The sequence below is a fragment of the Bos taurus genome, chromosome 3 (assembly GCF_002263795.3).
Source record: "Bos taurus isolate L1 Dominette 01449 registration number 42190680 breed Hereford chromosome 3, ARS-UCD2.0, whole genome shotgun sequence".
NCBI lineage: Eukaryota > Metazoa > Chordata > Mammalia > Artiodactyla > Bovidae > Bos > Bos taurus.
In genome coordinates this window covers 93,842,621-93,869,625 of record NC_037330.1, presented here as the reverse complement: position 1 = coordinate 93,869,625, position 27,005 = coordinate 93,842,621, and the positions used below count along the sequence as shown (strand labels likewise).

At 35.1% G+C, this 27,005-nt stretch overlaps 1 protein-coding gene across 14 annotated transcripts in view; it reads right to left on the bottom strand.

Annotated features, from left to right (window-relative positions):
- Positions 1-27,005, bottom strand: part of TUT4 (terminal uridylyl transferase 4) — a 143,722-nt gene that overhangs the window by 61,708 nt on the left and 55,009 nt on the right. For 13 of the 14 annotated variants that reach the window (XM_059884619.1, XM_005204565.5, XM_005204560.4 and 10 more), the window contains exons 4-7: positions 21,212-21,328; positions 3,886-4,063; positions 2,219-2,307; positions 1,048-1,099 (exon numbers count right to left, since the gene is read on the bottom strand). In XM_059884619.1, coding sequence (XP_059740602.1) covers positions 1,048-1,099; positions 2,219-2,307; positions 3,886-4,063; positions 21,212-21,328 — 436 coding nt within the window. Of the gene's footprint in view, positions 1-1,047; positions 1,100-2,218; positions 2,308-3,885; positions 4,064-10,136; positions 10,277-21,211; positions 21,329-27,005 lie in introns of those variants that run through there. The other variant, XM_059884620.1, reaches the window with a different exon arrangement.

Below are 27,005 nucleotides of genomic sequence, written 5' to 3'. Positions count from 1 at the left end.
ATGGCTTAACCCATTTCATCCTCATAAACACTCTTTTTATCAAAAAGATACTAACTTATTGCCATTTTACAGATGAGAAAACTGAAGCATTGACACCAGTAATTTGTCAAAGGACACACAACCTGTAAGTGGTACAACTAAAATTTGAGTCTGGAAAGTCTGGCTTCATATTCTAAGCTCTTAAGCATTTACTTTATAACAAGAAAAGCAGCAAATAAAACCAAGAGAATAGTATTGCAGACTGTACTACATGATCTGGGATTTACTTTGAAAAAGATGTAATTTTTACAATTTTTATTCAAAAAGTATTTTTACCTATATGAATGTCATTTTTACATAAAAATCAATCCAGACAGAAGGGCCACATATGAAAAACTTATTAGGTATAATTTGGTTGATGTACTATAAATGGTTAATATTGTTTAAGTGGGGAAAAAAACATATCTACTCAATGCATACACATATTTTTCCCCAAGTCTCTCCCTAAATCTTCCTTCATCAACAATCTAATGACTGTACGTTTTCTGTCTCCTTCTACACAAGAACAGTCCATAATATTCAAAGGTAAAATTTTAAAATTACCCAAAAGGCAACAGTTTATAATATGTTGATTTTAAATATGATGCTTTTTATCTAACCGACATGTAAATATTCTCGTAACCTATTAAATACATGTATGTATATGGATATATCTGTGTTTAATCAATGACTCAAACATGCTAGCAGTTTTAGTTTAACTTGAATGAAGTGAAGTCAAGTGAAGTCACTCAGTCGTGTCCGACTCTTTGCGACCCCATGGACTGTAGCCTACCAGGCTCCTCTGTCCATGGGATTCTCCAGGCAATAGTCCTGGAGTGGATTGCCATTTCCTTCTCCAGGGGATCTTCCCAACCCAGGGATTGAACCCGGGTCTCCCGCACTATAGACAAATGCTTTACCATCTGAGCCACCAGGGAAGCCATACATAACTTGAATAGCCCTACATAAACAGCACAATGCATATAAATTTAGAGAACTTTCTTTAGGAAAGCAACTTGTAAAACTCACCACTTTTTTTTAAAATTCCAAGCACTTGTATCAGAAGATCTGGATGATTCATCTAAAAATAAGTTTCAAATTAAACCAATATACTAATTTTAAACTTCAAGTTGCAAAACTTTAGAGATCATTCATTAAACACAAGTAAAATAATGCTTTGCATGTTAAAATAATGAAAACAGAATAGTGTTTTACTTTTATATTAAGAGGTCTGATTCATGGAAGTAGAATCTAATAAATCATGTACTGCTATTATTCTAGCAACACTCCTAGAATTAATGAGTTCTTAGAGTGACAAAAGTCTGCAATTTCATATCAAAACAAATGAAAAAGAAATTACCACATGATTTCTAAAGAGAAGTTGTTGAGATAAGAAATTTAAAGGATATTGACAATTGGCAGCATGGCTAAAAGGCTTAGATTAAAATATTACTTTAAATAACAACCATGTCAAATATTTACCTTAAATGTGTTCTTTGCTGCTATTTAAAAAAAGAGTTAACAGCTGATTCAGACTAGAAATCAAACATCAAAAAACTTTCACCCAAATTAAACCTCCTTGAGCATAAACTTATTATTCAAAAAATTCAAAACACAAAAAATGTCAACTAATTATTTTAAATGTTTGGTGTATCAGTAAATAAGCAATTTCAGCAATGCTAAACAACACTGGTATTCTGCTAATGGCTCTAGCCACTACTTATTAAAAGTACCCATAATGTACCAGGTACTATACAAAAATATATGGTATATATCACCTTGTTTAATATAAAAGTTATTATTCCTATCTTGGAAATTAAGAACTGAAGCTCAAGAAGGTCAAGCAACTTGCTCCTTGCAGCCAAGATTTGAACACAGAGGTATGATTTCAAAATTCTTTCCTCTTTTTATGCTGCTTACCATAAGCAATAACTGTTCAGCACAGTCAAACACAAGCATTTTTCCTTTCTTTTTTTTTTTTAATGCCATCCTCTTCTTCCTTTTTATTTTCTGTCTCATCTTTCTTTAATACTATCTATGCCTAACACCTAAAAAGTACTTTCCAAAAGCACTGTTAAATCATGGTAACATTCTACAAGCCAGAGTTTTATATTCTCCTATATCTTCTCTAAAAAGATAATAAAAATCACTAACTACTAAATAAGAACTACACAGGAAAGGTTCTTTTCTAATTACTTACCTTGGGAGGAAATTTTATATCTATATTAACATCACTACTTTTCAGAGCAAACTTAGTCAGAGATGAGCCATACAACCTAAGTGAACACTCTGGAAATGAAGGAAAAATATTAAAGTATGAAACAGCATGCAAATATGAGAACTTTAAAAAATAAACAGTGGTAGGAAAATTGCATATATTTCAATTCTGTGTCTTCCAATTCTAACACAAGAATTATAAAACAATAATATCCTTTTCTAACTGATCTACAAAAGAATAAAAAGGTTTCTCATTTATAGGGTTCAGGAAGAGAGAAATAACTCATACAAATTCAGTGTTTAGACAAAATTTTAGTAATAATTCATTTAGGAATGACCAGAAGTATGTTTCACATTTAATACGTAACAGTAAAGAATGTACTAACCTAGCCATGGCTACTGTCACAACTACATTTTTAGATATTTCTATTTACATGTGCAATAGCACTTTAAATGGGGAAGGAATCACAGACACTCAGCCAATGCTCTTAAAAACACAAAATGAAGCCAACTCAATTGATATTGCAGACCTAAAATCCAAAAACTATAGTTTTCAAGAGTTCATAGAACAAAATAAAGGAAACGATAACATGCCACCTACATCTTTTGCAAACTAACAAACATGTTATTTCAAAAATCATAATAAGGCAAATACTATGAACAGAGTTGGAAAACTCTGAGGACAAGTTGAAAAGTAACATGATTAGGACTGATGGGCATATTTAGTATATTAGAAAGTATAAGTTTATACTCAGTTATACATATAAAACTCTACTTTTCAAGTTCACAAAATGTCTAAAGTCATCTAAGTCATTAAAATCCTAAATATTTCATTTTTTATAATAATGGTGAATTATTTCTATATGTAATTTTAAATACCAATGTGTTTTAGATATAAAACTACATTATTAATTTTATTATTAGTTATTAGAAATAATAGAGAAGTAAACATTTTTCAATTTCAATTTATATTCTTTCTTATAAATATCACAATGGCTTCATATAAAACTATAATTTATTAACTGTCCAAAATCCCTTTGGTAGTAAGAAACAAATCGTATTTAATATACATTTACATTTATGTAAATTCAGTATCAATGGAAAAAAATTAGGGCTAAGCAAACAATCTATACATAAATGTCTATAATAAATGACCCAATTCCCCCTTGAACCCAAAACTTAAGCTTTCTGTAAAGAAAGATCAAGAGTCAAAAAAAGAAATAAAAGTGCAAATTTTGCCTCTAACATCCTTAATTTCCCCCACAACCAAGCAAAAGAAATTTTATTTAGTGAGTAGCATGAATACAAACAACTGAAATAAATATGATTAAAATGTCCATTCAGAAGTCAATGACAATGAAAATTTAATATAAAATACCATATTCAAGCACTAAGCAATTATTTGAAAGTGTATCTGACACTTTAAAAATCTTTTTTTCTTATTACAAAAATTATACCATACTATAATTTTTCCTTTTCTTTTTCTGAACTATCTCCCACCAAAAAGTTCACTTATAAAATAACGAAATTCATCTACTTTTAAGTAGAAAAAAAGAAGAGAAAAAAATTGAAAGAAAAACATTAAGTTTAAGAGGAAGTAAGAGGAAGAGTTGTATCACTTTTAAAACTAAGTATAAAATGAAGTTGTACCTGGTAAAAATGTTGTTACAACCTTTGACATTTCCTCCACAATTTCCTGACGGACTTTGAGGTCATCATCTGTTATTCCTTGTTCTTTTGCTAATTCAATAACTGCAACACTTAAAGCAGCCAGGTGGGCAAGGGAAGGAGGCGGCAGAGAACGAAGCTCACTTTCTTCCTGTTTTTCCTGTTAGTGTAACGTTTAATAACAACAATACAAAAAGAGACTTCTATTTTAATGTCCTCATATTTAGGAGAGCAGGACATACTCAACATATATTCATCTTCTATTGCCAGATTTAAGACACCTAGGAAATGAAACTGAACAAAAGAAACAGATCCCTGCCTTTGTGAAACAGGACTGAAAGAATGAGAGATGCTATGGGAGAAGCTGTTATTAAACATTTAAAAAATAAAACTTGTTTTACTTTACTGTCTGCATAAATTATGAAATGCTACAAGCCAAGATTCCATAAGTACAACATTTAGCTGATCATTCTGTTGTAGCCAAAAGAGACTGACTTAGGTGTAGCAGAAGGTCTTGACTGTGACTGGCATGTACAGTAATCAGATTAAATCACTGCAGGAAAACATTCTAAACACTATCATCATATATTATACTACCTCCCATTAAAAAATGATTTCCCTGTTATTTTATACAAAACTAGGCAAAATGTTTAAAAAAAATCTTTATTCTGATAAGTTTGAAAGCCAATTTAAAACAAGGAGCTAAAGAGGGACTATATTATATATGCACAGTAACTTTTTTAAATTAATTAATACTGATTTCAAAAAATACAGGTAACTGCAAAAGCTACATAAATTACAGGAAAAGAAGAAAATCATCCACTAGCTCCCATACTATTCTGTTCATTTTTTTTTTAACATAACTGAAGATCGTGTGTGTGTGTGTGTGTGTGCGCGCACGTGCAGCATGCGAGATCATGTCCGACTCTTTGCAATCCCATGGACTGTAGCCCACCAGGCTTCTCTGTCCAAGGAATTTTTCAGGCAAGAATACTGGAGCAGGTTGCCATTTCCTACTCCAGGGGATCTTCCCAAGCCAGGGATTGAACCCGCATCTCCTCCATCTATTACGTTTTTTATTTAATATTATAATAAAGGCATATTATCACATTTCAGTCAAGAAACAATCTCTTATTTTTTTTGAGAAAAGGAGCTCCCAAAATAATAATCAAAAGTAAATTTGTTCTTTCCCCCTCCCACACTCAATAAGGCTAAACAAAGACTTTGGTCTATTCCTAATTTTATTGTTATCATAATCAATTTTAACCTATATAAAGTTTACCTATGGTACAGAATAGTTAAGCATAGAAAGTAAGACAACTTTGTTTTTATAAGTTTCTGTGATCATTTTTACAATCTTAACTATAAACTAAATACAAGTTATATGAACAGATATATCAGTTTTCAGGACTTTTTTTTTTCAGGATTTATCCAACGTACTTAGTGAAAAAAATGATACAAAATTAACATGTAACAAAACTATCTTTATATACACAGAAGTATTTCTAGATTGAAAATGGATAAAAGACAATCAATGAACACACTCCTCTATGCTATTAATAAGCCTATTCTACCTCCTTTAGGATACTGTTCCATCAAATATTGTCATTTATATCCTCATATCATTGATCATCCTCATATCAACACAATATATATCCTGTCATAAATATGATCAATTAAGTCCCTGCCCTTCTGTAACATATATTCTAATTAGAGAAAACAGACAACATATAAATAAATAAATATTATAGTGTCAGGTAATGTTATTAAGAAGAAACAGGGTAAGAGGCTACAGACTAATGAGAAGAGGGTGCTACTATAGAATACAGTAGACAAAATCACTCTAAACAGGTAAAGAGACTTGAAAGTAGTGAAGAAAAGAGACATTTAAATTTCTTGGGGGAGAGCATTCAAGACATAGGAAATAGGCTTGGAAAACTTGCCCAAGAGGCAAAAATCTCCACATTATTCTCCCATTTCTAATCTATGACTCTTCATCCAATTCCCTGTATTTTCCAAGACACAGGAAATAGTAAATGCAAGGACTCAGAGGCAAAAAAAGCCTAATGTCTGAAGGTCAGTAACAAAGATGTGACTATGAAATGTGATGAAGTTGAAAAGTTAAGTAGAAGCCAAATACTGTACAACCTTGTAAAATCTGATAAGGGTTTAGAATTTTAAGTTGGGAAGCCACTGATGGGCTATGAACAGGAAATAACATGATATATTTTAAAAGAACAATTCTGGCTGCTAAGTGAAGAAGATTGTGGGGGGAAAGAAATGGAATAACTTGAAAATAGTTCAGGTGACAGAGGGTGGTAGCTCAGATTACAGTACAAAAAGTAGAGATATGTGACAAATGACTAAATGTGAAACACACAATATTTTGAAGGCATATTCAATAGAATTTACTAATTGTTTGAACGTGGAATATGAAAGAAAGAGATGAACCAAAGATGACTCAAATGTGCTTATGCTAAGAACAGGGCAAATGGTGGCGCCTTCTACTGAGGTGAGGTATAATGGAAAGAACTAGTTTAGGCTTGGAAAATTTGCCCAGGAGGCAAAATCTCCTAATCATTCTCCCATTTCTAATCTCTGACTCTTCATCCAATTCCCTGTATTTATACCAGTTATTGGGTTTGCTGGGTAGCTCAACTGGTAAAGAATCCGCCTGCGATGCAGGAGATTCTGGTTCGATTCCTGGGTGGGGAAGTTCCACTAGAGAAGGAACAGGATACCCAACCAGAATTCTTGGGCTTCCCTTGTGGCTCAGATGATAAAGAATCAGGCTGTAATGTGGGAGACCTCAGTTCGATACCTGAGTTGGGATGATCTCCTGGAGGAAGGCATGGCAACCCACTCCAGTATTCTTGCCTGGAGAATCCCCTTGGACAGAGGAGCCTGGCAGGCTACAGTCCATGGGGTCGCAAACAGTCAGACATGACTGAGCAACTAAGCATAGCACATACCAGTTATTCTTCTATTTAAAAACTTTCAATAAATCCTCAACTAAGCACTAGCAAACTGAATTCACAGAATATTAAAAGGATTATACACCATGACCAAATGTGATTTATTCCTAGAACACAAGAATGGTTCAACATAAAACAATCAAGATGTAATATATCATCTTAACAGCATGAAAGGAGAGAAAGGACAAAGAACCTCAACTGTGCAGAAAAACCATTTGACAAAATACAACACCCCTCTGTGGTACTGCTAAGCCATTTCAGTCGTATCCGACTCTGTGCGACCCCACAGACAGCAGCCCACCAGGCTCCACCGAACCTGGGATTCTCCAGGCAAGAATAGTGGAGTGGGCTGCCATTTCCTTCTCCAATGCAGGAAAGTGAAAAGTGAAAGTGAAGTCGCTCAGTCGTGTCGGACTCTTAGTGACCCCATGGACTGCAGCCCACGAGGCTCTTCCATCCATGGAATTTTCCAGGCAAGAGTACTGGAAAGAGGAGTGGGGTGCCATTGCCTTCTCCACCTCTGTGGTAAAAGCACTCAAAAATACTAGGAACAAAATGAAACTACTGCTATATAAGACCATGTATGAAAAACCTATAGCTAACATCATATCTGATACTGAAAAACTGAAATTTTTCCTGTGAGATTAGGAACCAGTAAAGAATGACCATTTCACCACTTCTATTCAACACCTCTAGCCAAAGGAATTAGGCAAGAAAAAGAAATAAAAGGCATTCACATTAAAAAAGAATAAAAAAAATTATCCCTATTCACAAATAAACATTATCTAGTATATAGAAAACCCTTAAAAGTCTAAAAACAGACATCAGAACTACTGAACAAATTCAGCAGGATATAAACCAACACTCAAAACTCAGGTGCATTTCTGGGCTTCCCTGTTGGCAGAGCAGTAAAGAATCTGCCTGCCAATGCAGGAGACATGGGTTCAGTCCCTAATCGGAGAAGATCCCACATGCCATGGAGCAACTAAACCCATGCACCACAATTACTGAGTCTGTGCTCTAGAGCCTGGGAGCCATAATTACTGAGCCCATATGCTGCAACTACTGAAGCCTGCACGCCTAGAGTCGTGTACCACAACAAAAGAGGCCACCACAATGAGAAACCTGCTCACAACTAGAGTAGCTCCCACTCACCACAACTAGAGAAAATTCTGCACAGCAACGAAGACTGAGCTCAGTCAAAAATAAAAATAAATAATATTATTTTTAAAATCAGGTGCATTTCTATATACTAACAATAAACAATTTGAAACAGAAGAAAATAATTCCATCCAAAACAGCATCAAAGAGAATAAAAGACTTAAGAATGAATTTAACCAAGAAGATGAAAGAGGTATGCACTGAAAAAGACAAAATGGTGCTTAAAGAAACTAAAGAAGACATGAATAATAAAAAAAAAAAGAAAGATATTCCATGCTGGGAGAAACTCCTGGAAAGAGAAATCTGACAGGCTACACAGTCCATAGCATCACAAAGAATCAACTAAGCAACTGAGCATTCCACGTTCTGGACTGGCAGATTCAATATTGTTAAGATGTCAGTAGTATCCAAAGCAATCTACATATCCAATTCAATCCCTATCAAAATCCCAACAACTTTTGTGTAGAAAAAGAAAAAAAAAATCCTAAAATTCACATGGACCCTCAAGAGACCCCAAACAGCCAAAACAATCTTGAAAAAGAACAACAAACTTAGAGGACTCAAATTTCCTGATTTCAAAACTTAGTGCAAAGTCACAGTAACCAAAAGAGTATTGCACTGGCATAAAGACAGACACAGAGGCCTATAAAATGAGGGCCCAGAAGTAGATGTTCATATATAAGGTCAAATTATTTTTAATAAAAATATTAAGAACATTCAATATGGAAAAAACTGTCTTATCAAAACATGGTACTAGGAAAGCAGGATTTTTGTTGTTGTTCAGTCACTAACTCACATCTGATTCTTTGTGAACCAATGGACTGCAGCACACTAGGCTTCCCTGTCCTTCACCATCTCCCAGAGTTCACCCAAGTTCATGTCCATCCAGTTGGTGATGCCATCCAACCATCTCATCCTCTGTCATCCCCTTCTCCTGCCTTCAATCTTTCCCAGCATCAGGGTCTTTTCCAATGAGTTAGCTAGCTCTTCCCATCAGGTGGCTAAAGTCTTAGAACTTCAGCATCAGTCCATCCAATGAGCATTCAGGGCTGATTCCCCTTAGGATTGACTGGTTTGAATTCCTTGTTGTCCAAGGGACATTCAAGAGTCTTCCCCAGCACCACAGTCTGAAAGCATCAATTCTTTGGCACTCAGGCTTCCTTATGGTACAACTCTCACATCCGTACATGACTACTGGAAAGACCACAGCTTTGACTATACAGACCTTTGTCAGGAATGTCATCTGTTTGCTTTTAATATACTGTCTAGGATTGTCATAGCTTTCCTTCCAAGAAGCAAGCATCTTCTAATTTCATGGCTGCAGTCACCATCCACAGTGATTTTGGAGCCCAAGAAGAGAATATCTGTCACTGCTTCCACATTTTCCCCTTCTATTTGCCCTGAAGTAATGGCAATGGAAGTCATGATCTTAGTTTTTTTAATGCTGAGTTTTAAGCCAGCTTTTTCACTCTCCTTCACCCTCATCAAGAAGCTCTTCAGTTCATCTTCATTTTCTGGCATGAGATATGCAGAGTATCATCTGCATATCTGAGACTGTTGGTATTTCTCCTGGAAATGTTGATTCCAGCTTGTAACTCATCCAGCTCGGCATTTTGCATGATGTACTCTGCATATAAGTTAAATAAACAGGGTAACAATATACAGCTTTGTCATACTCCTTTCCTAATTTTGAACCAGTCATTTGTTCTATATAAGGTTCTAACTATTGCTTCTTGACCCACATACAGCTTTATCAGGAGACAGGTAAGATGGTCTGGTATTCTCATCTCTTTAAGAATTTTCCAAAGTTTGTTGTGATCCACAGAGTCATAGGATTTAGCACAATGAAGCACATTTTTTTTTTCTGGAATTCCCTTATTTCTCTATTATCCAATGAATGTTGGCAATTTGATCTCTGGTTCCTCTGCCTTTTCTAAATCCAACTTGTACATCTAGACACTCTTAATTCAAGTACTGCAGAAGCCTAGCTTGAAGGATTTTGAGCATAACCTTACTAGTACAGGAAATGAGCACAACTGTCTGGTAGTTTGAACATTTTTTAGCACTGCCCTATTTGGAACTGGGATGAAAACTGACCTTTTCCAGTACTGTGGCCACTGCTGAGTTTTCCAAATTTGCTGACATACTGAGTGCAGCACTGTAACAGTATCATCTTTTAGGATCTGAAATAGTTCAGCTGGAATTCCATCACCTCCACTAGTTTCGTTTGTAGTAATGCTTCCTAAGGCCCATTTGACTTCACACTCCAGGATATCTGGCTCCAAGTGAGCATCCACACCACACCAGTCCTTAAAAGAATTTAAGAACTATAACTTAAAAACTATAACTTAAGAACTTAAGAACTTATAAGAACTATACCTTTTATGTATAGTTCTGTGTACTCTTGCCACCTCTTCTGACTCTTGTTAGGTCCATCAAAAAAGAGGCAGACTTAAATCAATCCTTCTCCAAAGAAGACATACAGATGGCCAACAGGCATATGAAAAGATGTTCACCATCACTAATTATTAGAAATATGTGACTCAAACCTACCAGGTACCACCTCACATCAGTCAGAATGGCCATCGTTAAAAAGTGTACAAATGAAAATGCTAAAGACACTGTGGAGAAAAGAGAACCCTCCTACATTGTTGGTGAGAATGTAAACTGGTACAACCAATATGGAGAACGGTATGGAGTTTCCTTAAAAAACTACAAACAGAACCATATGAACCAGCAACCCCACACCTGGAATATATCTGGAGGGAACACTAATTTGAAAAAATACATGCTCTCCTATGTACATAGTAGCACCAGTCACAGTGGCCAAGACACAGAAACAAACTAAATGTCCATCAACAGGATAAAGACATGGTACACATATACAAGGGAATACTACTCAGTCATAAAAAAGAATAAAATAATGCCATCTGCAGCAACACAGATGAACCTAGGGATTATTATACTAAGTGAAGTAAGTCAGACAGAGAAAGACAAATATCATGTAACCTCACTTGTATGTGGAATCCAAAATATGACACAAATGAACTTACTTTTGAAACAGAAACAGAATCACAGACATAGAAAACAGATCTGTGTTTGCCAAAAGTGGTGGGGAGAGATGGACTGAGAGGCTTGGGATTAACAGATATTCAAACTATTACATATATAGCATGGATTAACAACAAGATCCTGCTTATAGCACAGGGAACTATATTCAATGTCCTGGGATATACCATAATGGAAAAGAATATTGGAAAGAACATGGGGCACTTTCCAGGTGGTCCAGTGGCTAAGACTTCGTACTTCCAGTGCAGGGGGCCAGGTTCAATCCCTGGTCAGGGAACTAGATCTCACATGTTGCAACCAAGATGCCGCAAGCCACAACAAAGATCAAAGATCCCATGTGCCTCAACTAAGATCTGGCACAGCCAAATAAATAAATAAACTTAAAAAAAAATAATGTATACTGGGATTCTCTAGTAGTCTACTGGTTAAGAATCCACCTGCCAATGCAGGGAACACAAGTTCGAACCCTACCAGGAAGATTCTACATGCTGCTGAGCAACTAAGCCCATGCCACTACTGAGTCCATGTGCCACAACTACTGAAGCCCATGTGCCTAGAGCCCATGCTCTGCAACAAGAAAACCACCACAATGAGAAGCCTACACAGCACAACGAAGAGTAGCCCCTGCTAGCTGCAACTAGAGAAAGCCTGCATGCACAGCAATGAAAACCCAGCACAGCCAAAAATAAATAAATAAAAGTTACTGGCTTACAAGACCATGGGCCAATGATTTAAAAAAAAAGAATGTATATATATATTGACCTGAATTATTATCCTTTAGAGCAGAAATTAACACAACATTGTAAATCAACTATATTTGAATAAAATAAAAATAAATGCATGGGTGTATATATATATATATTCTGTGCTCATTACTGTTAGGCAATTTCACTGGGTATAGAAATAAAGTTTAAAAAAAAAAAAGGACTTCCCTGGTGATCTAGTACTTAAGACTCTGTGCTTCCAACGCAGGGGGCATGGGTTCAATCCTTGGTCAGGGAAGTTCCTCATGCCGTGTGGTGTGGCCAAAAAAATCAATAAACATATGTTGACAGGAGATTTTTCCTTCCTCCAGAACTCTGAAGATACTATTCAACTGTCTTCTGGCTTCTACTGCTGTTATTGATAAGTCAGCCAACATTCCCATCCTCTGCACCTTTGTGAATGACTTTATCTTTTCGGCTGCTTTTAAAAAAGCAACTTTACTGTGGATATAATTTATATAAAATAAATTGCACATATTTAAACTTTACAATTTGGTTCATTTTTGACGTATATATATATATAATAAAACCATCACCACAATCAAGATAATAAACATATCAATCTCTGTCAGAAATTTCCTCATATTCCTTTGTAATCACTCCATCCTTCTTCTACACCCATATTCTGGGAACTACCAATCTGCTTTCTATGATTAGACTGCATTTTCTAGAATTTTATATATATATCGAATTGCACAGTATATAGTCATTTTTCTCTGACTTTTTACACTCATGATACTTAAGATCCATCTATGTTGTTGTATAGTCAATAGTTCACTCCTTTTAACAACAAATAGCATAACAAGATATGGATATACCACATGTATTTGTTCACTTCTTTGGCTAATTATTAAACACAAAACTGCAATGAGTATTCATATACAAGTAAGTGTAGAGACATATGCTTTCATTTATCTTGGGTAAACCCATAGGAATGGAATGGCTGACTCATGTATTAGTTGTATGTTTAACTTTTAAAAAACTGCCAATGTGTTTTCAAAAATGGATGTATTACCATGTGACCTAGTAATTCCACTGCTGGGTATTTATCCAAAAAAAATTAAAACACTAACAGGAAAAGAAATCTGCACTTCCATGTTTACTGCAGCTTTATTTATAATATCCAAAACATGGAAACAACCTACATGTCCACTGATGGATGAGTGAATAAAGAAAATGTGGTCCATATATACAACTTAACATTATTCAGCCATTAAAAAAAAGAAAATCTTGCCATACGCAACAACATGGATGGACCCTGAGGGCATACTGTTAAATGAAGTCTGACCAAGAAAGATAAATACTGTATGATTTCACTTGTATGTGGAATCTAAAAAGAACAGCAACAAAAACTGAACTCATACAGAGAACATATTGGTCATTGCCAGAGGCAGGGATTAGTGGTTGGGGGTGAGTGAAATGCGTGAACATAGCCAAAAGGTAAAAGCTTTCAGTTATAAAATCAATCAGTCCTTAAGATTTATATATACTTCTTGGTAATTATAGTTAATAATGCAGTATTGTCTATTGAAAAGTTGCTAAGCATAAATCTTAAAGTGAAAATTGAGGTAAAGTTCTCACCTCAAGAAAAAAAAAGGTTATGTGTGGTAGTTGGTATTGACTAAATTTATTGTGGTGATTATTTCACAAAATATATATATGTTGAATCATTATGTTGTACATGTGAAACTAACATGTTGTATGTCAACCAACTCTCAATTAAAAAATAATTTAAAAATAAACCTTTAAAATAAAAGGTGGATTATTGGGTGGGCCAAAAAGTTCATTCAGGTTTTTCTATACCATCTTATGCTATGGAAAATCCCGAACAAACTTTTTAGCCAACCCAATACTATTTTACATTTCCACCAGCACTGTTTTAGACTTGCCATTCATTCACATCCTTGACAACACTTGGCAGAGTCAATCTTTCTAATTTTAGCTGTTCTTATAAGTGCAGTGATTTCCCTGATAAAGAATAATGTTGAGCATCTTTTCATGTGTTTGACACCTATATGTCTTCTTTAATAAAATGTTGGCTCAAATCTTTTGCCCATATTTTATTTGGTTGTTTGTTTACAGTAGTTCCCTCTCATCCTTGGAGGATATGCTCCAAGGCCTCCAGTGGAAGCCTAAAACCACAGAAAGCACTGAACCCTGTAAATACTATTCTCTTCCTCCACATACATACCTATGATAAAGTTTTATTTATAAATTAGGCACATTAAGAGACTACTCAAATTGCCTGCATCACTACTTTTGCACGTTGGGGCTATTATTAAGTAAAAATTACTCAAACACAAGCACTGTGATACCACCAACAGCCAATCTGATACCTAAGATGGCTACCAAGTAACTAACAGACAGGTAGCATACACTATGCAGATACCCACATCATGGGCAGGACAAAGCCAAACAAGAAATTTCACCACACTATTCAGTCAGAACCAGACATGGAACAACGGACTGGTTTAAAATTGGGAAAGGAGTTCATCAAGGCTATATATTGTCACCCTGCCTATTTAACTTATATACAGAGTGCATCATGCAAAATGCCAGGCTGGATGAAGCACAAGGTAGAATCAAGATTGCTGGGAGAAATATCAGTAACTGCAGGTATGAAAATGACACCATCCTAATGACAGAAAGTGAAGAGGAACTAAAAGAGCCTCTTGATGAAGGTCAAAGAGGACAGTGAAAAAGCTGGCTTAAAACTCAACATTAAAAAAACTATAATCATGGCAACCAGTCCATCACTTCATGGCAAACAGATGGGGAAACAATGGAAACAGTGACAGACTTTATTTTCTTAGGATCCAAAATCACTGCGAACGACTACAGCCATGAAATTAAAAGATGCTTGCTCCTTGGAAGAAAAGCTATGATGAACCTAAGACAGAGTATTAAAAAGCAGAGACTACTTTTCCAACAAAGGTCCATATAGTCAAAGCTATGGTTTTTCCAGTAGTTATGTACCAGTGTGAGAGTTTGGACCATGAAGAAAGCTGAGTGCCAAAGAATTGATGCTTTTGAACTGTGGTGCTGGAAAAGACTCTTGGACACCAAGGAGATCAAACCAGTCCATCCTAAAGGAAATCAACCCTGAATATTCACTGGAAGGACCAATGCTAAAGCTGAAGCTCCAATACTTTCACCACCTGATGCAAAAAACTGACTCATTGGAAAAGACCCCGATGCTGGGAAAGATTGAAGGCAGGAGAAGAAGGGGACGAAAGAGGATGATATGGTTGGATGGCATCACAGACTCAATGGACTTGAGTTTGAGCAAATTCCAGGAGACAGTTGAAGGACAGGGAAGCCTGGCATCCTGTAGTCCATGGTTTCACAGTCAGACATGACTGAGCTACTGAACTGAACTGAATTCAGAATGGCATGCAGTTTAAAACTGTACACTCTTTATTTGTGGAATTTTCCATTTGATATTTTCAGACATGGCTGACCAAGGGTAACTGAAACCATGGAAAGCAAAACCATGAATAAGGAGTGATTACTGTACTTATTACTGAGTTTTAGAAGTTTTTTATTTCTTCTAGATAGAACTCATTTACCTGATATGATTTGTGAATATCTTTTCCCAATCTGCAGCTACTATTGTCTGTCATTCTTTAAAGATATCTTTCAAAGAGCAGAAGTTTTTAATTTTGAATAAGTCCATTCATCAGTTTTTTCCTCTTTAGTATCATATCTAAGAAATTTTGCCCAATCCAAGGTCATAAAGATTTTCTACCATATCTTATCCTGGAAATTTTATACTTTTAGGTTTTACATTTAGGTCAATAAGTAAGGTATGGATCAAAGGTCTTTATTCATGGATATTTAACTACTCATATGTTTAAGAGAATATAATTTCTCCACTGAATTACCTTTGAATCTCTGTAAAAAAAAATATATATATATATATATCAGTTGTTCATATAAGTGTGCCATTTCTATACTCACTATTCTGCTCCACTGATCTATTTGTCTATTTGATGCCAGTACCACACTGCCTTATTACTGTAGTTTAAGTCTGTAAGGCAGGCGTTGTTAGTCCTCCAACTTTGTTTTTTTCAAAGTTCTTTTAAATTTTCTGGGGCCTTTGCTTTCCCAGATGGAATTTCAGCTTTTCTCTTCCTTCTTTTTTAGTTTTCTTTATTGAAGTATAGTTGATTTGCAGCATTTCAGGTTACAACAAAGTGATTCAGCTATACATACATATATACGTAAATACATACAGATACATTCTTTTTCAGATTCTTTTCCATTATAGGTTATTATAAAATATTGTGTTTGAGTGAACTCCGGGAGTTGGCAATGGACAGGGAGGCCTGGCGTGCTGCGATTCATGGGGTCGCAAAGTGTTGGACACGACTGAGCAACTGAACAGAACTGATAAGATACTGAATATAGTTTCCTGTGCTATAAAGTAGGTCCTTGTTGCTTATCTATTTTAAATATAGCAGTGTATATTCCAGATGAATTTTAGAATTAGGCTTTCAATTCAGGATTTTGTTCAGGATTGGGCTGAGTGTACAGATCAGTTTAGAAAGAAATTTAATAATATTAGTTCTTCCAACACATAAGGTTTATTTCTGCATTTCTTTAGCTCTTCTTTAATTTCTCTCAGGAATGTTTTATAATTTCTGTGCATAATTTTGCATATTTTTGATGCTATTGTAATAGTAGTTTTTTGAATTTCACTTTTGTACTATTCATTATTAGTATATAAAAATACAACTGACTTTTGCATGCTGAGTTTGTATTCTGCAACCTTGCTAAACTCATTAACTCTAATAATTCCCTGACGTCACTGAATATTCTATATAAATAATCACATTTACCTACAAATATAGTTGTACTTCTTCTTTTCCAACTTAGATAGCTTTCCTTTCTTTCTCTTGTCTGAATTCACTGGCTAGAACTTCGAATAAAACGCTGAATAAAAGTGGTTAAGAGTGAACATATCTATCTTTTTCCCCAATTTTTTTTACTGTAATAAAATACACATAACATAAAATGTACTATCTTAACCATTTTTACAAGTACAATTCAATGGAATTAAGTACATTCATTTGTTGTACAACCATCACCATCACACATCAGCAGAATTGTTTTTATCTTGTAAAACTGAAACCTTTCCATTCCTCCATCTCCCCAGACAACCACCATTCAACTCTCTGTCTTTATGATTCTGACTACTCTAAGTATCTCATATAAGTGGAATAATTACAGTATTTGTCTTTTTATGATTGGCTTATTTCAGTTAGCATTAACTTACTCAAGGTTCTTCCATGTTGTGACATATCAGAATTACCTTCCTTTTAAGGCAGTATTTTTCAATGTATGTATATATAACATTTTGTTTATCCATTCATCTGCTGACAGCTGAGTTGCTTCCATGTTTTAGCTATTGTGAATAATGCTATAATGAATATGGTGGTACAAATATCACTTAAAGACCCTGCTTTCAATTCCTTTGAGTTTATACTCAAAAGTATAACTGCTGGATCATATAGTAATTCCATTTTTAACTTTTTGAGGAACTACAATACAGTTTTCCACAGCTATACCATTTTCATACCTGTCTTTTTCCTATCTTAAGAAGAAAACATTCAGTTTTCGCCATTAAGTATAATGTTAGTTGTAACTTCTTCACAGATGTTCTTTAGGATGTGAAGAAAGTTCCCTTCTATTCCGAGTCTGCTGAGATTTTTATTAATCAGGAGTTTTTAAAATGCTTTTTCAGCATCTACTAAGATGATCACATGTTTTTCTTTTTCTGTTTGTTAATATGATTATAGTTAATTAATTAATGCTAATTAATTACAGTGATTCATTTTCTAATGTTAAACCAAAAATGCACTCCTGGAATAAATTCCTATTTGGTCATTTTGTATTTCCTTCTTTAAACATATTGTTGGATTCAATTTTCTAAGATAATGTTTAGAATTTTTGCAGTTATAATGAGGAATACTGATCTGAAGTTTTCTTTCACTGTAATATCCTCTTCTGGTTCCTGTATTAGAGTAATATGGTCCTTATAGACTGGGTTGGGAAGCATTCCTCCTCAATGTTCTGAAGAGTTTATGAAGGAATGATACAAATATCAATTATCCCAGAGCTCAATGATGCTCTTTTTTCCAAGTTCTTTTTTCTGTTTCATTATTTACTTCCATTCCTATATCTTTAAGTTCACCAACCTCTTCTTTTGCAATGTCTCATCTGCCATCCTACATACTGTATTTTTCATCTTAGACATTATAGTTTGCATTTCTGTAAGTTCAATTTGAATCATTTTTATATCTTCCAAGTCTCTATTTTTAGGAACATCAAGAGTAGTTATATTAACTGTCTTAATGTCCTTCTTTACCAATTCTACGGTGTCAGTTCAAGGTTGCTTTTGATTGACTGATCTTTCTTCTCTTCACAATTTGTATCTTCCTGCTGCCTTGTACTCCAGATAATTTTTGACTGAATGGCAGACAATGTGAACTTTCAGGGGAGGATGGACATTTTGTATTCCTAAAAATATTCTCAAGCTTTTTTCTATAATGACATGAAATAATTGAAAATAGGTTATTTTTTGGTGTCTTACCTTCAGAATTTTTTAGTTGGCACCAGATTTAGCTTAGGGTTAAAGATTCCCCACTACTGAAATAAGATCTTTCTGATTATTTTACCCAACTTCCCACAAAGTATGAGGTTTTTCTTTTTGCTTTTCCATTCAAAAAAATACATATTTATTTATTTATTTATCCAGCTACACTAGGCCTTTTTAAAAATTTTATTTTCTTATTATTTATTTTTGGCTGTGCTGGGACTTCATTGCTGCACACAGGCTTCCTCTAGCTGCAGAGAGCAGTGGCTACTCTTACTTGCAGTGTAAGAGTAGGCTTCTCACTGTGGTGGCTTCTCTTGTTGTAGCACACGAGCTCCAGGCATGTGAGCTTCAGTAACTGCAGCCCGCATGTTCAGTGGTTGTGGCTCATGGCCTTAGCTGATCCACAGCATGTGAAATCCTCCCAGACCAGGGATCAAACTCACGTCCTCTGCAGTAGCAGGTGGAGTCTCATCTGCTATACCACCAGGGAAGTCCAAGAAGGCTTTATTTTAAATAAGATTCTGTTCATATTATCAAGAAAGTTATACTTTGGAGAAGATCCTAGTAGCAGTCTGAATATCATTGTAGATTTCATGTGAAGCTGTTACATATATGGGTAAAAATACAACTCTTCCTTTCAAGGTTTTTCTTATTTGCAGATTAGCTATTTGAGTTTGGGGTTTAGCTCATTTTAATGCACTCACTGTTTGCGCTGAGTCTTAGTTTGGGCACGCGGGATCTTTCATTTTTGTTTCAGCATGTGGTATCTTTGTTGCAGCATGTAGGATCTTTAGTTGTGGCATACTGGATCAAGATCCCTGACCAGGGACTGAACCCAGGTCCCCTGCATTGGAAGCGCTAAATCTTAACTACTGGACCACAAGGGAAGTCTCATGAGGTTTTCCAGTCTGGACAGTTGGAAGATACTATTTGCGGTTTTGGAGGCGCACCAAGCACTATTCTAATCCCTTCAGATAGTTCTTTCCCTGACTTCAGGCAGCTTTCTCACAGGCGTGCACCAATCAGTATCAGTACTGCACTAAATATTCTGAGGGAACTGTTCATAGATCTTTGAGTTTCTGCCTGTATAGCTTTCTTTTCTGTTTTTCTGTCCTACAAACTCTAGCCACACTGTACTCCCTGAAGTCAAGTTCATCTCCTCATCTCTGGGAGTCCATTGCATTCTGCTCCCATTTGTACAATCTGAAAACTCTCTTAAATTGAAGTAATCATTGAGCTCATTTGTTTTCACTGTCAGTCCTTCACTGCCTAAAGAAAAAAATTATTAGTCATATTTCTCTTTTTGTTTTGTTTTATTGCTTATTTCAAGAAGGTAAATCCAGTCTTTACTATTCCAACTTCACTAAAAGTTCAGGATAGCTGATTTTAAGGTTGGTTTGGTTTTTTTTTAATATTCTAAAATTTCTCTGTAATGTATATAATGTGTAATGACTTTCTTTTTAAGTTTTTTGGGAATTCCCTGAGCTTCCTGCAACTAGTGATCAGCATCTTCCAACATTTCTTGAAATTTCTCAGTTATTATCTCTTAAACTACCACTTTGTCTCTATCAACTCTTCTGAAATGCTAATTGAATAAAAATAGGCTGATAAAATTTGAGTGATTTCTCTTCCAAGTTGTTGAATATTTTGAATGAATTTTTCTTCCAATAGAAATGTACTGATCACCAACTATGCGTCAGATACTGTACTTAGGAATGAAGAAAAATAAATAAATAAGAAATTAAATCTGTCCTTGAAAACATTTACATACTGAAGTCTGCAAGAGAAGAGAAGCACAGATATTTATAATACATAAGTGTAAGGTTTTCTGATCAAGTCACTATAGGAACATGAAGAAAATATCTGTAACACAGACTTGCTGGAAAGGTCAAGTAAAAGAGTATTTCTCAGAGAGGATATCTTAGAGATAAGTAAGAAGTTATATAGAATTATTATTATAATTTTGAAAAGAAAAAAATTAAGTAGCTAACATACTAATGAATTTCAAAAAGAAAACATTCTAATAACTTATCACATATGAATTCCCAAAGGCCCTGCGTGATCTAGACTTCTCCAGCTTCACCTTATACCACTTTTCCCCTAGCTCTCTTGCTCCAGTCATACTAGACTCTTTCAGTTCCTCATATGTCATGTCCTTTCACAATTTAGAGACCTTTATTCATGCTGCTTTTTTGTGTAAAATGCTCTCATCTCATCCTTCTATGCTTTAGCTTTCTGCCTTTTAAACCTCTACTTCAAGGTTCAACAATTTAAATGTCACTTTCTTAAAGAAATCATCCCTCCTCTACATTAAGTAAAATATCCTCTGTATACTTCCTTAGTATTACAATTCCCCCTTTAATGAAACTCATCATACTTAAATCCTTATTCATTGTATGCTTTCACCAATACTTTAGAAACTCTGAGGGCAAGAACCATGACTATCTTATTCACCACTCCATAGAGCTAACACATAAGAACTCAATAAAAACCGGTTGGACTGACTATACCTGACTTTTAAGCTTAGGAATCACAACATACTTTAGGATGAGCAAACTGGTCACTGAGCAGGTTCCCCTCCTGACCATCTAACAGAAGGAGGGAAATCACAGCTTTCAACACTATCATATCAGTTATTACTATAAGAATGGACAAACACTTGGTTTTTAGTTTCATTAATAAAAATATTTCATACAGGTTTATCATTCAATAAATAAATATTTTCTAAAAAGACTTACCAAAATGTTTTTCTTATGTCGTTTCTCTTTTATATGTTTATGAGCTCCCTGGATGTTTTCAATGTGAATTAAGCAAAGTTTGCATAGATATCGGCAATTGGTATATTCTGGTGAGCGCTAAAAAAAAAGTTAAAAACACATTTTTTCAGAAAACAGAAACAGTAAAATTTTTTACTACATATGTTAATACAACAACTATGTAAATATATGAGGCAAAAATAAGCAGTGAAGTAATGCTTTTTAATAAACAATTCAATACTCATACACCCAAGAGGTAGGTGTCCTTTTAAAGTAGTCATCATAGGAGATAATATACTAATTTCAAACAATATCATGATAGTCCTAAATATGTTTGATATTCATCTAATATAGTCTTTAGAATTCATTATAAAATAAGAAAGGCAGTATTATTATTTAGTGTTATTCCAACACTGCCAAAAATTGGTTTCAAAATTTGTCTTTTTGATTCCTATAAAAGATAAAATCTACTCTCAAATTGGGGATTTCAAAAGAATCTACAAATATGGGGCTTCCCTGGTGGCTCAGTGGTAAAGAATCTGCCTGCCAATGCATGAGATGCAGGTTTGATTCCTGAATTAGGAAGATCCCCTGGAGAATGAAATAGCAACACACTCCAGTATTCTTGCCTGGGAAAGCCCATGGACAGAGGAACCTTGAAGGCTTCAGTTCATGGAGTCACAAGAGAGTCGGACACAACTAAGCAACTAAACAAACAACAAATACTATAAATACAGAAGACAACTCCAAAAGATGAGTTGTGAAAACACTCTAATCAGTTACAATCACCTGGGAATAAATGGATAACCTCTTGAGGTAACTACTCTGAAAGGTAAAACAATTACGACACATGGAAAGTAGCAGTCACAATACTTAAATCATACTTTATACATGCAATCTTGAAATAATAAAAAATTAAAAATTTCAAAGGGTCCGTTATATGCTAGGCACTATGCTAGATGTTCAACATAAAATTTATCATTTTAACTCCCCTAATAATCCTATTACATTGGTATTGTCTTCATTTTATACACCTGGGGGGAAAAAAGCTCAGAGAGCTTGTAACTTTTACAAGGATACAACAGTATTACAAGGTAGACACTGATTTAATTTCATGTACATCTGAATCAAAGCCAAGACGAAATCCACCAAAGACCCTAAGATGGTACAATAAAAAATTACCAAACACAATGAATTTATGTTGAATTTTAAAATTGTTTCTAGTTCCTTACACTGAAATTGCAGCAATGCTTAATTTTTACCTCATAGTGACATTCACTGCTAAGTCATTTCAGTTGTGTCCGACTCTGTGCGACCCCATAGACGGCGGCCCACCCGGCTCCCCCGTCCCTGGGATTCTCCAGGCAAGAACACTGGAGTGGGTTGCCATTTCCTTCTCCAATGCATGAAAGTGAAAAGTGAAAGTGAAGTCGCTCAGTCGTGTCCGACTCTTAGCGACCCCATGGACTATAGCCCACCAGGCTCCTCTGTCCATGGGATTTTCCAGGCAAGAGTACTGGAGTGGGGTGCCATTATTGACCTTCAATAGGCTGCAAAAAGATTCTCTTACTTCAGAACATAACACAATTTCCTTTAAATAAGAACCTGCCCCAATTTAGCAACAGTCCTGCCACAGATCAAAAATAAACATAGCTTTCACTTATATAGAGTATCCATTATTAACCTTACAATACCCCTATGAGGAATTCCTCATTTTACTGGCAAAGCAACTAAACCCCTAGAATTAAGAAATCTGCCCAAGGCAATAAGCAAGTAAGAAAAATCAGTTCAATCTAGTCATTTCTTTAAAATTACTTCAAACCTGTCCTTATTGGGGAATGAATTAAGCCCTCACAGAGACTTCTCTTAGTTTCCGACCATAACTACTTCTTAATTCACCAAATATTTTCTGAGCTCATACTATATGTCAAATATTCTCTAGGAGTAAACAAAATAGATGAAAATTCTTGTCCTCATGAATTTACATTCTAAGATAGAAAGGTAATAAATAAATGCACAAATAAAAAAATAGGAATTTAAGGGAGGTATCTTCTTTTTAAAAATAGAATCATCATTTACTGATAAAAATGACTTAAAGGAAGTAAAGGACTGAGTTGTATGGATGTATGAAGACATTTCAAGTGAAGAGAAATGTGAATGCTAAGACCCTGAGGAAGGAATGTGCTTAATTTAAGACACTGCAAAAAAAAAAGCTACGAGGACTGAAGAGAGAGGTAATAGAAGTCAGATCACAAGGCCCCTTATTAAGGACTCTAAGGATTCTAAGTGTGAGGGAAAGGTACTGAAGACTTCTGAGCAGAGAATTACAAGATCTAATCTATTAACAGGGATCACTTGCCTTCTTTATCAAGAAAAGAAACAAAAAGAACTTATTGCTATTATAAGCACACTGCAATAATCCAGATGACACTGACTTGGTTCAAGGTAAGAATTGTGGAAGTGGCAAGAATGGCTGGACTGAGGAGTTGAACGCATAAATACAAAATACCTAAAGCCATGAATATTGATGACGTCACTAAGGAAATCATATGCCCTCTTATCAGACAACTTTTTCAAATGTAAAATGTGAGCAGACAAGACATGCCTGGAATCTTTAAGTAAGAAAAGCTTGGTATAACACTGACTGGGGAGACAAAAGGCCTGAAATGACATCTCAACTCATCTTGGATAAATTTCTAACACTTAAACCTGCTTCTATGGCTGTAAAAATGAAGTAATAAAAATTGCCCTACTTGGTAAAATAACTCATTTCTACAAGTAGCTAATCTTTATTTCGTACTTAGCATACACCAGGCACTGACCAAGAACTTTATCTCTACTATCTGTCATAGCCCAATAAGCAAATTTCTATCAACTCCATTTTAATGATAATCTGAGGTTTAAAGTTAAATAACTTACCAATGTTAATCAGTTTAAAGAAGTTAAATAACTTACCAATTCTAACCACTTACTTAATCAGTAAGTGGCAGAACTAAGACCCAGTGACTCCAAAACCCATTTATTTAACCAGGATGCAAACTATCTCTAATTACTAACCAACTACTATGTGCAAGGTACTGTATTCAGCATAACAGTAAATAAGACAAAAATGTCCTCATCATCATGAAGCTTCTAGTTTCACAGAAGGGACACATGAAAAATACAATATTTAAAAATTTCTTTATTATAGTTATAGTATTTTATTTTACCATTAACAAACACATTGGTAAGTTTACGTAGACCAGCTAAAATAAAGATTTGTATCCTGAACAACCAATGGACCAAACAAAAAATTAACGGGAAATAAAAGTTTCTTGAGACAAAATTGGAAAAATAACATACCAGAACCCGTGGGATACAGCAAGAGCAGCTCTAAGAGGAAAGTTCATAGCAATAAATGTCTATATGAAGAAGCAAAGAAAAGGAAAGTGAAAGTCGCTCAGCCGTGTCTGACTCTTTATGACCCTGTGGACTATACAGTTCATGGAATTCTCCAGGAAGGAATACTGGAGTGGGTTGCCTTTCCCTTCTTCACGGGATCTTCCCTGATGGAAGGGATGGAACCCAGGTCTCCTGCATTGCAAGCAGATTCTTTACCAGCTGAAACACAAGGGAAGCCCAAGAATACTGGCGTGAATAGCCTATCCCTTCTCCAGCGGATCTTCCCAGCCCAGGAATCAAATCAGCCATTAAAAAAAAATGAGAAAATCCTACCATTTGCTACAACATGGATGGACCTTGAAGGCATTATGCCAAGTAAAATAAGTGAGATAGAGAAAGATTAATACTCTATGATCTCACTTTTATATGGAATCATTTTTTTTAAATCCCTCAAAGAAAAAGAGATCAGACTTCTGATTACCAGAGGCAGAGGGGAGAAGACGAGAATACTGGAGAAGTGTGGATAATAAGTACCAATTTCTACTTATAAGATAAATAAGCACCAGGAATATAATGAGCACTGCTGTTACGATATATAAGAGAGTTGCTGAGAGTAAATCCTAAAAGTTCTCATCAAAGAATATTTATTACTTTTTTCTTTTTATTGCATCTATATGAGAAGATGTTAGCTAAACCTACCGTGGTAATTATTTCAATCCATGTAAATGGAATCACCATGCTATATACCTTAAATTTATACAGTCAATGTATGTCAATTACTTCTCAATAAAACTGGAAAAAATAAAAGCTGTAATTAAAAAAAAAAAAGATTCCTGAGCATGGAGAATCTAAGTATTTCATAATCAATATTTAACACTTAGTATCAGGTGGCACAGTCATAAAGAATCCACCTGTCAATGCAGGAGACACAAGAGACTGGATTTGATCCCTGACTGGGGAAGATTCCCCTGGAGTAAGAAATGGCAACCCACTCCAGTATTCTACCTGGAAAATTCCATGGACAGAGGAGTCTGGTGGACTACAGTCCGTGGGGTCAAAAAGAGTTGGACACGACTGAGCATGCATGCACACATGGGGAAATTTACTCTTTTGATCTACATTGATCCCCAACCTTTCTGGCACCAGCGATGAGTTTCATGGAAGGTAAATTTTCCACAGATGGGGAGAGATGGTTTGAGGATGATTCAAGCACATTACATATATTGTTCACTTTATTTCTATTACTATTCTATCAGCTTCACCTCAGATCATCAGGTATTAGATCCCGGAGGTTGGGGACCCAGATCTAACAGTTTGGGTTTATTCCTTCTTGCTACAGGTTAAAAAGTCTACGTCTTTACTCTTAGGTTAGATAATCCACAGGTAAACTGTGAACCAAATACCTGATGCAATCAAAAGCAAGCTGGTAAGAATATTCTTAATGAGTATTTAAAATTGGTAAAGAAAAGTTTTATCTAAGAATATAATGGATTGAAAACAAGAGGTTTTGGAGGGCATGAAAACCAAAAAGGTATCAGAAAAAAGAAGAGTTTATAGACATCTATGCTGATACTGGCATGCTGATTTTACATCATTACTATTTAAATTCAACAACAATATGTTTTACATGCTTTCAAGATTTCTTTCACCTCAGGCCCTTCTTTCCTACTACTATCAAATATCCATTCCACCCCAACTTCTTCCTTTTCCCAACAAGTGACTTTTCCCACTTCATATACTATACATTTTCACACCTAGTCCCCTGCTTCTATCCCTTGAAAACACATTTCACCTTTCCTTTATACATGTCATACAATTTACCTACACCACCATTCTCCAACCCACCTACTCAACTCCTAGCCATTTTTGCAAACTCAGTTCCAATGTCACTTTCTTATAAAGCATTCCCAAATTTATGCCTCTATACCCCAACTCAAGTTGGGAACCCATTTTCAAACAATATTGTTACTACTATTATTATTTGCTTACATGTCTTTCTCTAAAAGAAACCCTAGAAAAGCAGTATAATGAAGCCATGTATGCCCCAATTCTAGCTTTTTATCACAAGATCATGGCACACAAGTATTCAATATTTATCCTGATAATACACAGATCCAGACTAATTCCAGACTTAGGACAGAGAAAGTGAGAGGAAAGACAGAACTCTGTGAAACAGCAAATTGAAAAAAAGACTTCCTTCTAACTAGGATTGTCTGAAACTATATAAGCCAAACTCTTTCCTATTTTATATACTCTTTGATATTCCTTCCTACTTTCACAGGATAACTACTTTTTCATAAGTTTTACTAATGACTCAGGATTGCCTTCTTCAATTTAGATATGACCTTTTCTCTAAGTTATATAAAATCACACCATTTCTTTCTTTCCCTATTTA